General features: G+C 28.4%; 6 protein-coding genes across 7 annotated transcripts; 4 read left to right on the top strand and 2 right to left on the bottom strand.

The window, feature by feature from the left end:
- Positions 1–95: 95 nt before the first annotated feature.
- Colt (carnitine/acylcarnitine carrier protein colt, mitochondrial) lies at positions 96–5,595 on the bottom strand. Its single transcript, XM_072014995.1, has 5 exons — positions 5,371–5,595; positions 4,268–4,382; positions 3,845–4,159; positions 738–911; positions 96–624 (listed from the first exon to the last, which is right to left on the bottom strand). The coding sequence occupies exons 1-5, from the start codon at positions 5,467–5,469 to the stop codon at positions 437–439; spliced, it is 891 nt and encodes a 296-aa protein (XP_071871096.1). The 5' UTR covers positions 5,470–5,595; the 3' UTR covers positions 96–436.
- LOC139993331 (uncharacterized) lies at positions 981–3,777 on the top strand. Its single transcript, XM_072014962.1, has 6 exons — positions 981–1,324; positions 1,495–1,626; positions 1,682–1,819; positions 1,885–2,708; positions 2,779–3,328; positions 3,401–3,777. The coding sequence occupies exons 1-6, from the start codon at positions 1,289–1,291 to the stop codon at positions 3,572–3,574; spliced, it is 1,854 nt and encodes a 617-aa protein (XP_071871063.1). The 5' UTR covers positions 981–1,288; the 3' UTR covers positions 3,575–3,777.
- Positions 5,596–6,033: 438 nt separating the features above from the next.
- Ampkalpha (AMP-activated protein kinase alpha subunit) lies at positions 6,034–9,065 on the top strand. Its single transcript, XM_072014984.1, has 10 exons — positions 6,034–6,215; positions 6,602–6,715; positions 6,826–6,967; positions 7,039–7,277; positions 7,365–7,571; positions 7,639–7,744; positions 7,850–8,184; positions 8,292–8,455; positions 8,527–8,686; positions 8,768–9,065. Exons 2-10 carry the CDS (start codon positions 6,613–6,615, stop codon positions 8,857–8,859), a joined length of 1,548 nt encoding a protein of 515 aa, XP_071871085.1. The 5' UTR covers positions 6,034–6,215; positions 6,602–6,612; the 3' UTR covers positions 8,860–9,065.
- A 207-nt stretch (positions 9,066–9,272) lies between these two features.
- On the top strand, positions 9,273–12,425 carry Crk (Crk proto-oncogene, adaptor protein). 2 transcript variants are annotated; one of them, XM_072014996.1, is made up of 4 exons: positions 9,273–9,548; positions 9,820–10,000; positions 10,382–10,737; positions 10,915–12,425. In XM_072014996.1, exons 2-4 carry the CDS (start codon positions 9,966–9,968, stop codon positions 11,379–11,381), a joined length of 858 nt encoding a protein of 285 aa, XP_071871097.1. In that variant the 5' UTR covers positions 9,273–9,548; positions 9,820–9,965; the 3' UTR covers positions 11,382–12,425. The 2 variants fall into 2 exon arrangements, with proteins under 2 accessions (XP_071871097.1, XP_071871098.1); XM_072014997.1 differs by lacking the exon at positions 9,273–9,548 and adding an exon at positions 9,566–9,703.
- A 1,128-nt stretch (positions 12,426–13,553) lies between these two features.
- Uhrf1 (ubiquitin-like with PHD and ring finger domains 1) lies at positions 13,554–17,489 on the top strand. The gene is made up of 8 exons (XM_072014952.1): positions 13,554–13,831; positions 14,129–14,730; positions 14,808–15,162; positions 15,232–15,411; positions 15,490–15,646; positions 15,708–15,906; positions 15,980–16,408; positions 16,481–17,489. The coding sequence occupies exons 1-8, from the start codon at positions 13,748–13,750 to the stop codon at positions 16,698–16,700; spliced, it is 2,226 nt and encodes a 741-aa protein (XP_071871053.1). The 5' UTR covers positions 13,554–13,747; the 3' UTR covers positions 16,701–17,489.
- Cuta (cutA divalent cation tolerance homolog) lies at positions 17,043–18,285 on the bottom strand. Its single transcript, XM_072015008.1, has 6 exons — positions 18,054–18,285; positions 17,911–17,970; positions 17,781–17,826; positions 17,663–17,712; positions 17,548–17,590; positions 17,043–17,464 (listed from the first exon to the last, which is right to left on the bottom strand). Exons 1-6 carry the CDS (start codon positions 18,215–18,217, stop codon positions 17,390–17,392), a joined length of 438 nt encoding a protein of 145 aa, XP_071871109.1. The 5' UTR covers positions 18,218–18,285; the 3' UTR covers positions 17,043–17,389.
- Positions 18,286–18,300: the final 15 nt, after the last annotated feature.

Below are 18,300 nucleotides of genomic sequence, written 5' to 3'. Positions count from 1 at the left end.
TTTACTTCTACGGATTTTTTAAATTCTTATCAAACGAAACTATTATTTGAAAATATTTATCTTTAAGACGTAAATAGATTGAAAAGAAAATGATCAAAATTAAAATTGATCCTTCAAATCCGTTGTTTATTTACTTTTATAAAAAGATATATTAAAAATTACAAAATAAAAATTCAACAATATAAAAAGATGACAAAGATTATTACACATTGTGTATAAGCTATATTTAAAAAATAACTTATATAATAGCATTAATGATTAAGATAAAATAGATTAACAGTTCATTGCAAATTCATCATAAAATCATTAAGTGAGTGCTATTATAAAAAAATATATTATTGTATCTTTGATTAAAGATAGAATACTTCACGAATATATTATCAATTCAACATATAACTAGTGGTAGGAATACTACCTCCAGATATACAATTTTAAATTATGCATTAGGTAGTAGCCAATTCAAGAACTTTATAGCAACTTCAAACCCAAGGAAACATGCTGCATTTGCCGGAAATGCACGAAGCATCACTGGTACACATCCTTTATACAATGCTTTTGGTCCTTCTTCTTTCATTAAAACTACGAACACGTCCCGAATTCCGTTTTTGTAAGTACCATCTGGCGCTAAATACGATAAGTAAAACTTCAATTAATATCTTCCATAATTTGTTATTAGTCAGATTTGTGAACATTATTTAGAATTTAATAATAAATTGTAATAAATTTATAATAAATACCACTTTGTAAACGACTTTTTAATACATCAGGTGGCATTCCAACAATCCAATTTGCTATACCAGCAAAACCACCAGCAACAATTGTTTGTAATATTCCTGTTTTGCCGTCTTCAGAGGACATCCACTTTTTGAGACACTCATATGTCATAAAGTACATTCCACTAGCAGGAACATCTAAATGTTTAATTTAAAAAATGATTAATAAGATATACAAATTACGTGTATAGAAGACATTATAAGATAAAAACTTACAGATTCAGACAATATTTACATGCAAACAAGTAATAAATATATTATAAAAGATATTCATGAGATTGAAAGAAGATCAAGTTTCACCTGAATGTATATAATTAAAGCATTATGTGGAAACGTTATTTATAATTATAAGGCAAGAATAGTGTGTGTAGGTTGCTAGATAGGAAGCATCCTGTTTGATAGGGCTCATCAAGGCAGATAGATAACAATTAACAAAATTCAGTTTCCTTCAAACCAGCGTACCATCATTGGTTTTAAGATCTGCTTTTCTTCAACACTCAAATTTTATCCTAATTATGATGGTTATTCTAATACTTGTCCTCACTTTGCTGGTACATAATTCTTTTCTTTATTTAATATGAAGAAGTGTAAGAGAAAAAGATTAATTTTCTCATAATATTTTTAAATTTAGTAATTTCTCATTGTAACATAGAGATTCTTAAGAGTGACTTTGCATGTATATTTAGCTGAATGATAAATTAATAAATAAATGTATGTTTAGAATGAGTGCTTTGGACAAATAATCGATATTGGTGATGTTTGGGAGGTAAAATGTCCACCAGGCTGTTCTTGTGAGGTACAGAAATTTATTGATTTACCTTTGCATCGATGGATCAAAACGAGTCAAGATCAGGTATGAAAATTAGCTATCTTTCTTTTTGACATTTAATAATCTTTTTTCTCAATAGAACTTGACTAACGAATGCAATTTCGAATTTGGATTAAACATGGACCACTCTATGATACCCGAATTTTTAAATGTTGCAATTTGTGCTGTTGCCGAAGATTATGAAGAACTATTGGATAAACTCCCATCAGACATTCAGGTTGGTGTTACAGAATGGAATAGCATAATTTTTTGCTATTCGAAAATAACATATCTTTGTCTTAGGTGTTTACAATTCTTGAATCTGGTATGGGAAACTTTGAGATTCTTCTACAGTCTACAACATTTCAACGTTTTACAGATTTAATATCTTTAGACATTCAAGGAATAGATTATGAATCTGTAAAAAAAAGCTCGAATGTTGAACAAGGAAAACAAGGAGGAATTGTTTTATCAGTTGATTCATTGTATCCATTAGGATTAAATCTTCTTTACCTAAATTTAGAACGAGTCAGATTGACAAGCCTGAGTCCAATGAAAAGAAACAAAGCTAATCTTGTGATTAAACCAATGAATACAGTTACTAATGATGAAAATAATAATAAACAATTACTAAATAACATCAGCCAAAGTACAGGGCATAGACTGATATTTTTAAGTCAACAAAATAGTGGAGAAAGTGATGACAAGGAAATACTTCCTTATGATGTGTACAAACAAGAAATGGAAGGTTATCAAGAAACTGTTGGACTTTTTACTGGTTTAGGAGCTTTAACTCACTTAAGAGTTTATGATTGTGATTTAAAAGATATAACATGGCATATGTTTGATGGTTTGAATAATCTCGTTCATCTCTCACTAGAAAAAAATAGTTTGAAGTTCATTCCAGAATTTTGTTTTTATGGCACCCCAAATTTAAAAGTATTGTCACTTGCAAGTAATCAGTTGTTAACACTTAAGAGTGTAGATTTAGCTGGTTTATTGATGCTAGAAGATCTTGATTTAAGAGGGAATAATCTAACTTTTTTATCAGAATTATCTTTTCCCCCTTTCCCAATGTTGAAGATTGCAGATTTTCGGAAGAATCCTTTGGATTCTATATTCCCAAGGTATTTTAATTACATACATATTTTTATGATAATAAGATGTGAAATTAACATAAATATCTTCTGATTTCAGTACTTTTGAAATCATGAATACAACATTAGAACTTTATTTGGGAGGTGAAGATTCAAAATTATATCTACAAAAAAATTCTTTCTTAGGATTATGTCGGCTTCAAGCCTTATATCTGTATAATTTAGAAATACCAATGTTGGAGCGTTTTGTATTTCAAGGAATGCCAGAGCTATTAAAATTAAGGGCTCGCGGAAATATTTCAAGTATCGATCTTGATGCTTTTGTGGATTTAATTAAATTAGTAGATCTTGATTTAAGTTCTTGTCATATTCGTAAAATATCTATGGATGCATTTTATGGTTTGCAAAATGTTAAACGTATAGATCTATCAAATAATGAATTAGAATACATTCCACCTGGTTTATTTGGAGTGCAACAACAAAAGCAACTTAAAGAAATTATCCTTTCAAAGAATAAGCTGACATCACTACCTATAGACTTTTTCAAAATGCTTCGGATTCCAAATAAACCACCACAATTTTCAATTGTAAGATTAGATAGCAATCCATGGGATTGTACTTGTTCGATGATTACATGGAATCCTTACTTGGTAAGTATAAGGAAGCTATTGTTTGAAGCTATTTTTAACCACACAATAATTATAATTTGATTGAAAAAAAAGGTAAACAGGTTACGAGAAATAGCACCAAGATGCTCAACTCCCAAGAAGCTGAAAAATTGGGGAGTTTTTCATGCATTACGTAAAGGTGGTTTACAATGTAGAACCTTGAGGAGAAAGTATTTAAAAAAGTCTACATTGGGAAGAAATAATTATGAAGATAATATCATCAGTTAGCTAATATATGTTTTTAATTTACGATTAATATATGTGTATAAAAAACAAGGAACAAAATTAGACAGTTTAATTTTTTGTCTTTATAAGATAACTCTGCTTTCTAAATTTATCATTTATAGTTGTATAATAACACTGTGTATAGATATAAGCTAGATATATAAGACTTAAGGAAATTCACAATAAAAAAGAGTAGCAATTGACAATTTCATAGTCTCTATATTTAAATTATTACAAAAATAATATAAAAAAAAAATTTTTAATATTACATACCTCTTAGAAGAGTAGCACAGGTACCTTTAAAAATATTTGTAATTCCTCCGTTCTTATAAAGTTGCTTTGTACAATCAATAGGGCCATTATATCTGGGTTTTGCATCACCCTGTTGTATTTGTAAAAGACATTTTATTCTTTCACCAGGAGCCATTATAACAGTTGTAAAGATGCCACTAAAAGCACCAGCATAGAATAGTTGCAAAGAAGACAGTTCAACATTGTCAGATCTCTTTATCAATTGCTTGCCAAGTCCAAATCCATAAAAACTTATGGCAAATATTGGAGCTACACCACATAAAGGTGCACCCATACCTAAAAGAAAAATATTGTAGATAATCTAATGAGCAAATATTTTTTAATAAGAAGAAAGAATTAATAGGATATATTTATACATGTTTAAGGTACAAACTATCTACCAACCCTTATATAGTCCACGTATTCCTTCTCTTGTGATTGTTTTCTTAGCACAATCAATTGTTCCATTATACAACACTGCTTCATTTGGACCTGGTAGAGGCATAGTTTGAAGGCGGACCTATTAACAATAATGTCTTTTTCAAACACTTACTTTGATATAGAATATTATTAACAAGAATTGAAAGGAAAACAAAAAAAATGTCAGTACAAGCAATTTTGATAAATAGAAAGAATGTATGGAAAACATTAATTCCATTAGTTATTTATTTTTGCTTTAATATAATTGAATCATAGACCTTTTCTTTTAATTTAATTATTTTTCATCATAATAAAAAAATTACAATAATTCCTATGAATCCTAATCTTTTTATTACATATGAAAATATTTTATGTTCTTACCAAAATATAAAGTATTTAAAATAATGAACCACAATGATAATCATAGATAATAACATTTAAAAGAATAAAAGGATAAAAAATAAAAAGAAGACAATAAAAAAGTAGATTCTTAAATAAGAAGTTATATACAAAATCTAATCAGCACACATAGTGTTTCTTTTACCTAACATATCCGTTATTAGGGCCAGTCCTCTTCAGAGAAAAACAGTTTATTCCTAAGTAGGATTTAATAATCCTACTTATAATTAGACTAGGTAAGGCTGAAAAATTGGGGGATTATCTTTTACACTTAATTTTATAGAACAACTATTCTACCCCAAATTTCTATTTACACTTTATTATATACAAAAATTTCTAAAAATGCATTTTATTCCAATTCTTTAATATTATAAAAAGTATTAACAGGTTAAAAATGATTTAAAAAGTTATATTTTCTACTTAAATGTTTTATATATCAAATTCTGTTACATTTCAACAATGAACACAATTTTTTGTTTTATTTGTACAAATTAGAAAATTTGTACTGCTTTGTTTATAAACATATTTATTATTATAATTTATTATTGTTTATAAACATTGTTGTTGTTATATAAATAACTCATTAAGTTGAGAATTAAAAACAGCATTTTAATCATATATAGATCACACGTTAGAATTCTTTGTTACTTAATAGAATCTATTTTTTATATTAATTAATATAACCTTACTTTTATCGTGTCTAGGGGATGACCCACCACGATGGTGCATATTCCGCCGAATCCTCCACTTAGAAAATATTTAAGAAGGCTTATTTCTTTTTCTGACATTTTAATGATAACGTGAGTGGTAAATTTTACTTCGAAATAAAATAAAGAGTACAAAGATCAATATTATCTCTTAGGCGGTTCTAAAATCCAACTACGAGTCTTGCTAAAAAGAGGAACATGATGTTCGAATAAAGTAAGAGCATTAATTAACATATTAATCCCTAAAATTGACAACTATAATTGCATAAACAATAATTATTCTCAATAATGACTATCTCTATTAAAGTAAATATTAACATTTATTTTCGATAAATTAATTATAAAACAAAAAAAGAAATACAAAATTAAAGTTTAAAAATAAATAAAATTGAAATGATCTTTTGGTATAATTAAAAGATTAGGAAATATATTTGAAAAATTGTATAACGTTATTCATATGCATATTAAAAAATTGAAGTTTAAAAATGAATCAAATTAAAACATCTTTTATGTGATTAAACAATTGGGTAATAAATTTAAAAAATTATATAATATACTCTATATATTTCGTATAATAGATGTGAAAAGAAATTTTATATATGCCGCCAGATTAATTCGTGATAGCGCTATATACGTATACTTACTGAACATAAGATATTTTAGCATTATGAAGACTCAACTTTCCTATGAATTGAAAATATCAATATAAAATTTATCACTAGCTTTCTAATCTTTGAATTTTGTGATAAATGATTTAACATATCCTGTTAAATGTCTGTGTAGTGGTATCTTTGAAATAATGTGTCAGAACATGTAAATAATATCAGGTGATTGAAGTTAATCATCTAGTTTATAATATTTATGACAGAGTTTATTTTATTATTTTACGTATTTTTATCTTTATATTTCTCAATGTAGCTATTTTATTCCTATCACATCTTAATGCTAGTGATTTAGCATTCTATTTGACCTTGCATTAAATGTTAAACAATTTCTTGGATTTGTGTAATGTAAATAAGCAATTGTAATAAAGTGCCATTAATTATCGACATTTTAACTTTTGTTTCTATATAAATTTATATATTTTTGAGCTGCAACTTATGATCGTATTTTGCTTAAAGTTGTTGTCATTGTAAGAATTCACATTTAGTCTAACTAATCTAATTTTATTAACATTTTATTTTGTATTTGACTGGTTTGTTACATATTATAGAACTAACAACAATGTCTGAGAAAATTCCATCTAATCAACCACAGCCAATTGTAAAGATTGGCCATTACACACTTGGGCAAACATTAGGTGTTGGGACATTTGGTAAAGTAAAAAGTACGTAAATCTTCTGTAAATAAACCTTTATTATTTTTATTGCTTTTATTACTTTTTATATTAAATAATACCACAGCATACAAAATGCTTATAATTTATCTTTTTCATAGTTGGAGAACATGTCTTAACAAAACATAAGGTTGCTGTGAAAATTTTGAATCGTCAGAAAATCAAAAGTCTAGATGTGGTTGGAAAGATTAGAAGAGAGATACAAAATCTGAAACTTTTCAGACATCCTCACATTATTAAATTGTAAGTAATAGTAGCATGCTTTATAAAATATTAATTAATATAGAATATATCAATTTTTTGTTACAATTTAGATATCAGGTTATAAGCTCACCCACCGATATATTTATGATAATGGAATATGTATCAGGTGGAGAATTGTTTGACTATATTGTGAAACATGGCAAACTAAAGGAATATGAGGCACGAAGATTTTTCCAACAGATTATTTCTGGTGTTGATTATTGTCACAGGCATATGATAGTTCATCGTGACTTAAAGCCAGAGAATCTATTGTTAGATCACAATCTACATGTAAAAATAGCAGATTTCGGTATTTAGATATAGTCGAGATCTTACTAATAAAGTTTATTGATTGAATGATATTATTCAAATCATCTAATAATTTATTAAATTATAGGTTTGTCAAACATGATGATGGATGGAGAATTTTTACGTACTTCTTGTGGCTCCCCTAATTATGCAGCACCAGAAGTAATTTCTGGTAAATTATATGCTGGTCCTGAAGTCGATATATGGTCTTGTGGAATAATACTTTATGCTTTACTTTGTGGCACTTTACCATTTGATGATGAACATGTACCAACACTTTTCCGTAAAATTAAATGTAAGTAATAACAATCTGTATAATCTGATTTTGATGATTCATATAAAATTACAAATATTTGTTTCAGCTGGAGTTTTTCCCATCCCAGAGTACCTGAATAAAAGTGTTGTAAGTCTTTTATGTCACATGTTACAAGTGGATCCTATGAAAAGAGCAACCATTGAAGATATCAAGTATATTCAATTTTTATTATATGTATTATGCATTACTTATAAATTTAAAAATTTTAAACATTCCTTTGATACAGTTTAAAATAATTACAAATATTTTTAATTTAGGAAACACGAATGGTTCCAGAAGGATTTACCTTCATATTTATTCCCATCGCCTGTTGAACAGGACGCTTCTGTAATTGATATAGACGCAGTAAACGAAGTTTGTGAAAAATTCAATGTGAAAGAAGCAGAAGTTCATTCTGCATTATTAGGTGGAGATCCGCATGATCAACTGGCAATTGCCTATCACTTAATAATAGATAATAAAAGAATCGCAGACGAGGCTGCTAAAGCAGAATTAAAAGATTTCTACGTAGCTTCTAGTCCACCTCCTGTTGCTTTTAGCCCCAATGATACCAGTAGCAGTCCTTTGAGACCACATCCAGAAAGAATAGCACGTAAGAAGATAAACTAATGCTGTATCTTTAGAATTTAAAAAATTTGTTATCGTTTTCATCATAGAGTTTATGAAAACGATATTTGATATACTTTTTGTACATCTCAGCATTTCGAGAAAGACAAAGTTCTCAAGGAAGTACATCGTCTTCGATACAAGGTGCTCGTGGTACGCCAGTAAAACGGGCTAAATGGCATTTAGGAATCCGTTCACAATCTAAACCGAACGACATTATGAATGAAGTCTATCGAGCTATGAAAGCTCTTAATTTCGTGAGATTTTTCTTATAAACTAATCTATAAAATAACAAATTTAGTATGTATAATAATTTAAATATTTTTAGGAATGGAAAATCATAAATGCTTACAGCGTTAGAGTACGCCAAAAGAGTGAATTAACAGATAGATATAGTAAGATGTCCTTACAACTTTATCAAGTTGATTACAAAAGTTATTTATTGGATTTTAAGTCTTTATCAAATGAAGAAGAAGATATTGGACGAGGTGAAGAATTTGAGTTAACGCTGATGATTTTTAATTGATGATTTATCTCAATATATTTTATTGTAAATATAACTATTTTAGATCCTACACTTCCACCACCTCAAGCGACAGGTCATCATACAATGGAATTCTTCGAAATGTGCGCAGCATTAATCACGCAGTTAGCCCGATAAATTTGCTGCATAATATGAGTCATCATTTTTCAGAATTATGTTAATAATGCGTTTTACTTCTCGTTGTACTTTACACAACGTGTATCAGTGCAGTTCATAGGATAAAGGGAACATTTAGGAAGGAATATTTTAGGAAAATAATATCAGTTTCATAAAAAAATTGAATGCAAGGAGGGGAAGAGTGTAATAAATCTGTAGAAAATCAAGTAATATTTCTTTAAACCTAATCATTTTAATATTCTGTAAAAAAATCAAAGAAAAAGCGGTATTTTTATTTTTAAAAATATATCGATATCTTTGTACATATTATTCGTAAATTGAAAGAAACAAAATACATATATATATTTTTTAAACGGAAGATTTTAGTTCCTCCGTTGGGACGACAGAAAGCGCTAGGGACGAGTTTCTCAAGATTCTTGGAAGTTCCCACTCTACTCGCCGTATACTCACAATCCAAGAAACTTCGGCCTGATCATTATTATTTCTGTTTTCATGTCACAGATTTAAGTGGAATATGCTGTTTGTAGCGTTAAGAAAGGTGCAAATTCGAAATATTATTCGTCTGCTATTGGTTCGCGCATGAAAGGAAGTTGCACTTTTGCGCAATCTCAGTAGACAAATTGGGCAAAAAGAGTACCACTGACGATATTCGACGTGAGGTGAAGCCTAAGAACACGAAATTAGAAGAAGTAAGGGTTTTACTTCAAACATGTTTGCAGTTGTTGAAACAGATATACAACTTCACGCGAGACCCATTGACAAGTGATTCTATTACTCGAGTCCATCGGCGAGGTCAAGAACGAAAGTTTTTTAAATATATTATAATATATCGTATATGTTATATGTAGGGACGAATTTAAAGAATGTTTTTTTGATTTAGAAACATGGCTTTTTAAACACGCTGCATTGAGAGAGCCTAATGTTTGAAAACACTCTAAGAACAATGTTTTTATATTGCAGGATTTACAGAGAAAGAGAGAGGGAGGACTTGGGGACCTGTATTCGGGGGACTTGAACCCGGGCCTCCTCCGACTCGGATAGGGGCGCTTTTCGTTGCGCCATCAAGGCCCTGTTGCTGGAATTAATACCGATTACTTGCTAAAACAATGGCTGCTGCTTTCAATCAATATGACAAGTACAGGTAAATAAAGAAATGATTTTGGTCTTACTGTTATACGTCATGAAATCAATTGACGTCGCCTAATAATGTAATAAAAATGATGTTGCATCGACGATTAACCTTTGAAGTTTTATTTAACTGATGTTGAACAAATTTGTAATAACCTCTTATGAAAATTATATTATAAATAATTCGATGTATTTAAGATAAGTGAATGTTATTTAAAGTAATATTTGTATTTTTTAATATTTTGGTTGTTGATATGTATATTGTATTGTATTCTTATTTACTAATATGTATATATATGCTTGTTTTTATAAATGTATGATACTTGATATGCAGAACCTTAAATTTGAATCTTTTGTGGGATTAATTATCTTTTTATTGTTGTGTCTTTTTTAGTTGGTATTTTGGTGCAATGTCACGACAAGATGCCTCGGATTTACTCATGGGTGAAAAAGTAGGCGGCGTATTCTTAGTACGTGACAGCACTTCGATACATGGAGATTTTGTTCTATGTGTACGAGAAGACAACAAGGTTAGCCATTATATTATAAATAAAATTCAGCAGGGTGATCAAATACGTTATCGGATCGGAGATCAAACGTTTCCTGATATTCCCAACCTTTTGGCTTTTTACAAATTACATTATTTGGATACAACACCACTGATCAGGCCTGCATCTAAAAAGACACAGAGGGTAATAGCAAAATATGATTTTGAAGGCAATGATCCTGATGATTTACCTTTTAGGAAAGGTTTGTAGGCTTTAATTTTTATTTTAAATATTTTAAGTATTACTTTGAAAGTGGCTGGTTAACATACAATGTTTTTTATATTTTTAGTTGATTGCAATTAATAATTTGATTAAGCAATGTGATTTTCAAAGTTGTAAGTTTTTATATTTTGTATAAATTCAATAATGTTATTTTTAGGAGAAATTCTTACAATTATATCAAAAGATGAAGAACAATGGTGGACTGCTAGAAATAGCCTTGGTCAAACTGGTTCAGTACCAGTACCATATGTTCAGAAGTATGAAGAAGACAATCACTCTGTGATTGAGAATAATTCATGCCCAGAAAGTGGTGGAAGTTCAACTACAAATTCTAATTCGGTTTCTGCTTGTCAAATGTCTTATCCAGAAAGTGGACAAGGGACCACCCGCAGATCAAATATTCAAAGAACATTGCCTGCTTTTGCAAAAGTGAAACAAGCAAGGGTACCAAACGCATATGATAAAACTGCTTTAAAATTAGAAGTTGGAGATGTGATAAAAGTAACAAAGACTAATATAAATGGTCAGTGGGAAGGTGAATTGCATGGCAAGGTTGGCCATTTTCCATTCACACATGTTGAGTTTGTAGATAATGAGACTGGAGAAGACAATCAGGAAATTTAATGGAAGTCTTCCAGGTGTGATGAATAAAAAAAGTTGACTTGGAAAGTTCTATGTTGGCAGTTTAAGTTTACATTAGCAGCTATTCTGTGTACTGGTACATGAAATCAGTCTATTTTAAAATTCTGTATACAATTTGTAACTTCAAACATAACGTAAATTTTGTGACGTTTTTATTAATTGTTAATTATATAATACTTTAAATACACAAAATTTATATCAATATTTTTATAAATCGTTTAACTTTTCTAGTCATAAAATAATAAATAATCATGTACGATTACTGATTAATATCGATTCAAAAGTTATAATAACATTCTTTTCATTTAATTTTTGTACCGGTACATACATATTGTGCTGCTTAGCCATAGGTTGTGCCACAGACGGAGCAACATTTTCTACTAGAATATTCTATTTAATGATGGAGCTGTTAACCATATTACAATTGTAATTATACATAAATTACGCTAATTATATATTACTATGTAATTATATAAATTCTAATTGATTAGTAACTCTTTTAAGAGAGCAGAAACTGTGAATTTACGTTTATACATGAATGGTATTATATTGTCATGATTGTAAGTTATGCAATTACTTGTTAATATGTAATTATACAAATTGCAAGAACATTTAGTTTTGTAAAAATAGTAGCAACTTTAAAGTTCCGCTTTACGCTATATATACATATACATATTAGTTTTATCGTAACAACAGTCATATATGAGTTATTGTAAATTATATATTAATATATATAAGTGAAATATGTCCTGAATTTTTGTAAGACTAATAATTTCCTGAACTTATTCGAAAAAATTTTGTTCAACTTTAGAAATTAGTATAGAAATATAGTTATGTATGTATAAATACATTTTAATATATATTTACATATTATATTATATTTGTAAAAATTGTAATTTTATCGTAAACTTCAATCGTTTTCCGATATTTTTATATGAGAAAAAACTGGCAACTTTAGAGTTCTGCTCACAATGATGCGTATTAATCGTGTAATTAATAAATTAATTAAATAAATATAATTAATTAAATATATTATGTGTAAGTTGTATGTACGTTATGTATAGCTGTGTGAGAACAGGATTGCAATTTTCTGTATTTTCAGAGGTCCAATTTGCAATTAGAATTGTTTTTTTTTTATGAGTCCGAAAAGGTACTTTCATTTTAAATCTTTACTAATGAAGATTTAGTAATTAAGATAGTACAAAAATTGTATAATTTGTATACAACTCTCAGTGTTTATAATTATATCGTATTTTCTAAAAAATCTAATTTGGATTAGAGATTTTATTTTCACATCGAAAGCTTGACATTAATATGTAGTTATATATATTTCTTTACCTATAAAAATTTCTTATCAAATTGATCACCATTGTATATGAATTGTACATGGAACTTTCTAGGTATACATTTGAAAAGTTGGTTTCAGAATTAGGAATGTGGCTAATTTACCAGTTCCTAAATAATTACAAATTATTAATTTTTAATTTAACCCTTTTTTTTTTGTTTTTCGATTTTTCATAAGATGTATAATTCATTAAATTTCACATAAATAATACTATTTCAAATTGTTAACAATCTATTGCACGGAAAGAGTATATATTTCAATTAGCTTCGTCAATAGATGTGAATAACGGAGGGATTAAAATACACTTGTTCATATAATTGCATGCATATTGATAAAGTAAGCATTAAGTCGTGTAAATTTTTACACACATATTTGTAACACTTTTATATAATATATATTTTAATTTTTAAAATATGTAGAAACTAAGAGTACAATAAATAAAAAATTAAAAAATAAGTGTTTGTATAGATTTATTATGTTAAATATATATTGGACAATTTAATTAATTTTTTTACATATTTCTATTATAGATATTCAACGGTATTCATTTTAAATCTATTTATTACTATCTTAATATGGTACACAATATTATTTAAGATTTAGAATTCACAAAATAAAATATAAACAAATATAATAAAATTTGTTACAACTGAACGATAAATTTTATAAAAGCAAACTGTTTGATTGGTTCATTTTTATATTTTAATGGAAATGACCAATGACAACGACGTATATACCTGAATGTGATTGCTTTCTCGTTCTATCTCTTTTTCCGCCATATATACCCACGGTCTGTTCCCGCCAAATTTCTCAGTAGTAAATGCCAACAAGTGCTGAAGTCACTCACGACTGATGACAGTCACTGTTGGTTTATTTGCACTTCTATGAGTGTTGATGAAGTGAATTACATTTTTTGGTTTTGCACACGTTGATCGTTGTGTTAAAGAACTAGGCACAAGATAACGCGCTTTTTGAACATTTTTGACTGAATAAACATATTAAAATGTACGTTAAAGTGAGAACAATGGATGGTAAACAGGAGGCAATATTAACCATCTCCAAATTGACGGAAGTGGAAGAGTTTAAGGTAAAATAAATGTAGTATAGGAAGTACTAATTTCAGATAAAAAATACAATTCTTTTATCTTTCGTGAAACTTGTAATTTTATCTCTAATATTTACATTTAATGCTGAAATTCTTGGAGTAAAAAAATCTGACTTCATTAAATATTCCATTATTTTATTAAAAACATTTATTTAATGTTAGTTTATTTAATAATAATAATGTGTGAATAAAAAGAAATTATCTATTTGGAGTATAGTATTCATATACTTATTTAATAACATTTTGTAAAGACTCATTTATAAAAATATTATTTTGCAGCGTAAGATTGAAAAAGAATTGAATATAGAAGTGGATTTACAACGATTATTCTTTCGTGGGAAACAATTAGAAAATGGTTATAAGTTATATGATTATAATGTTAATTTGAATGATGTAATTCAATTAATGGTTAAAATACAAATTAATGAAGTAGAAAACCAAGCTACTTCGAGTACTAAAGTTACTTCTAGTTCTATTATTGAAGAAGAAATCGTAGATAATTCTAGCAAAGAAGAAAAGTTGTCTGAAGCAGAAAGTTTATATTATAAGGTTGGAGATGCGGTAGATTGTCTTGACCAAACTTATGGAGCTTGGTTTGAGGCAATAATATTAAAAATCTTTAAAAGAGATGATAATATTATTTATAATATGCAGTGGGAATTTGATGATAAAGCTCCAGCTTTCAATGTACCTGAATCATCAGTAAGACCACGTGCAAGGCGTTTATTAAAATTTAATAGCTTAAAAATAGGTCAAAAGGTGATGATCAATCACAACGTTGATGATCCCAAAGTAACAGGTTTATGGTATGATTTTACAATATTGAAAATAGATAAAAAGAAGAGGGTACAAGAACTTATTGGGATATTGCATATTGGAAAGTAAGTATTGTATAATTCAAATATTCAGTTTAAGTTGGTATAATGTATGATTAAAATATGTGTATCTATTTAAATAGGGATCAACCACTTGAGAATCGGAAAGTGAATCCTAAAGGAGAGATTTTTGCCATAGAAGAACCAAAATTTCTTAAAGATAGAAGTCCTGAAGATGAACAACATATGGTCAGTAGTGGTAAACGAAGACGTATACAAGCTTATTGTGATGCATGTTTGGACAATCCTAACAAGGAATGCAGAGAATGTGGTTGTAGAGTCTGTGCTGGGAAAGAAGATGAACACAATCTTCTCTTATGCGATGAGTGTAATTCTGCATATCATTTAAGCTGTTTGAATCCTCCATTGACATCTATACCTGAAGAAGATTACTGGTATTGCCCAGAATGTAAAAATGATGAAAATGAAATTGTGAAGGTTAATTATCACTTAATAATATTTTATTTTGTAACATTTATAAAATTTATAAATCATTATTTTTTAAAGGCAGGTGATAAACTTAAACAAACGAAAAAAAAAACGAATGAAAACAATAGTAGTAAGAGAGATTGGGGTAAAGGAATGGCATGTGTAGGAAGGACAAAAGAGTGCAGTATAGTTCCACCCAATCATCGTGGACCTATTCCTGGAGTAGAAGTTGGAATGTGTTGGATGTACAGAGTACAGGTAATTAAAATTTTCAAATAACCTTTAATTTTAATAAATTTTGCATATATAAATAAATCAAGGATATGTAAATGATAGGTGTCTGAAGTTGGAGTGCATAGACCACATATAGCTGGAATTCATGGGAGAGAAACAGATTGTGCATATTCTATTGTATTATCTGGAGGTTACGAAGATGATATTGATAATGGTGATGAGTTTATTTATACCGGCTCTGGAGGCAGGGACCTATCAGGTAGAATATTTAATTATAAATAAATTTGTTATGACTCAATTAATGTGTTATATTTATAAAGGAAATAAAAGAACAGCTGAACAAAGTTGCGATCAGATGTTGACTCGAATGAATAAAGCATTGGCTTTAAATTGCAATGCAAAGCTCAATGCGACAGCTGGCGCTACAGCTGAAGATTGGAGAGGTGGTATACCTGTAAGAGTTGTCAGAAATTTCAAACTCGCTAAACATAGCAAATATGCACCAGAAGAGGGCAACAGGTATAATAATAATCATTATTGTTATTTTTATATGTTCTAATATTTAGTTTTTACAAAAATATTTTTATTTTAGATATGATGGTATATATAAGGTAGTAAAGTATTATCCAGATACAGGCAAAAGCGGATTTCGCGTATGGAGATATTTATTAAGGAGAGATGATCCAGCAGCTGCACCATGGACAAAAGAGGGTAAAGCACGTATAGAGGCTCTTGGTTTAAAACCAATGTATCCAGATGGATACTTGGAAGCAATGGCAAAAAATAAAATAAATAAAACTAATAAGACAAATAAAAAGCGAAATATACTAATGGAAGAAGAAAATTCTACCTCTTCAAAAAGAGAACCACCAAAGAAAAAAAAGAAACTTGAGAGTTATGAATTAGAAAGTAAAGTAGTGAAACATATTGAAGAAGATCAAGCAAATATAAAATTGTGGGATGAATGTCGTAAAGCTTTACCAGATGGTAAAACTGCATTTTTACAACAAGTTTCAGAAAGGTATGTTACTCATCAAGTTTTTAATAAATATATTTGTTATATTTTCAAATTTTTATAATTTTTAAATTGCAGATTCACATGTCCCTGTTGCTTGGAAATTGTTTATAATCCTGTCACGATTCCATGTACGCATAATATTTGCCTTAATTGTTTAAAACGTACTTTTTCGTCGGGTGTCCAATATTGCCCGTCATGTCGTCATTTATTAGACAAAAATTATAAAATGGAAGTTAATCAATGTCTATCATCTGCTCTATTATCGCTTTATCCAGGATATGAGGGTGGCAGATAACATTAATTTTTAGTAAAATAATACTTATATTTCAAATGCGAATTCACACACACACCTAGACTCCATTAAATAATATTTTTAGATACAATTTATGGTTCACAAATAAAATGTATTAGTGATTTTGTTATAATACATACTTATAGGGTGGATAACATATTCTGATAGTATAAAAAATTTTTGTTGGTATACAAAATTTGTTGCCATGATCCACTACAATAACAATTAATTTTATTATTACAATATTTGCATTAATAAATTGACTGACAATACTAATAAGATAATAAAAAGAATGAATTTTCTTTCAGAAAGAGAGAAACATACAAGAAATGAAAATATACATAGTTATTGTAGTACTTATTTTTATATTGATTTTTGATTTATACAATTTCGAGTTTTATATTTGTATCTAGTATAAGATTTATACAATTGACTATACATTATAAATGTTTGATCATTTATTTGTACATGTATACGCGTCTATCGATGTGTTCAAATTTAAATCAACTGTAATGGTTCTAGTTTGCATTTTTGTTAATTGTATTATTTTTTCTAATTAGCATAACATAACTTTTCATAGTAGTGAAAAATTTATAAAACAATTCATGTTGTTTTATAACAAGGTAAATAAATGTTTTTATTATATGTGACATTAGAATCCTTTTAAATATGGATATAGAAGGAAAGTTATTTTATTGCTCTCTTTGATTGATAGGTGGAACTATCTCACTTATCCATTGGAGATATTTGTGACTTCCATTTTGAATCTATAATAAAACATAGTTCAACTTTCATCTGCATTATATTAGAGTACATATCCTATGTTAAAATGTAATTAAACAATACTTACAGGTAATGAGATTACTTCACAAACTTCATATGGATGGTTCTCTCTGTTCAAAGCCAGTTCAAAATTAATTTTCATCATATGTATATAATTCAAAAACATCAAAATATATACTTACATTACATATTTTGTTAGGGCATTTACAGTATCAGTCCTAGTTTTTATCATCTAAAATAAAGTATATAAAATGTGTATCAATAACTTTAACCTATTAACATTACTTTTTAGCATCTTACCAGTAGAAGTTCATTATCTTCATTAATTTCATTTTTCCATTCATATCTGTAATATATAAATAATATTTCTAAATGAAATTAAAATATTTTAGTCTGCATGCACAATGAATAGTACATACATTACACTTACACCGATGTAAGTCCTGGTATAATATTAACGCAAGCGGCTAATTTATTCTTCACCAAGCCACTGTAAATTAAGTATAGATTAATTAAAGTAATCATTTTTATTCTCTAGAGAATTAATTTTTAATAGGTTATATCGATCCTTACTGAGACAATTTTTTAGCGACTTCTTGTGTTGGAACTGTTACGTATGCAACAGAATGAACTCCAGCGAGATCGCTCATGTTTCTATAAGTAGTAGCAGTAACGCCTCTAGCGAAACAAAAGAGCGTAATTATTCCAAAAATCGGTTTGCACAATACAAGTGACATTTGTATCCAATTTTTTTGGATCCGGCACTTTTTTCACTAACTTGAAGATTGCTTCAGAAGTACCAACTTAGCACACATTCTCG

The sequence above is a fragment of the Bombus fervidus genome, chromosome 12, assembly GCF_041682495.2.
Source record: "Bombus fervidus isolate BK054 chromosome 12, iyBomFerv1, whole genome shotgun sequence".
Taxonomy (NCBI): domain Eukaryota; kingdom Metazoa; phylum Arthropoda; class Insecta; order Hymenoptera; family Apidae; genus Bombus; species Bombus fervidus.
This window is presented reverse-complemented; position numbering and strand designations above follow the sequence as displayed.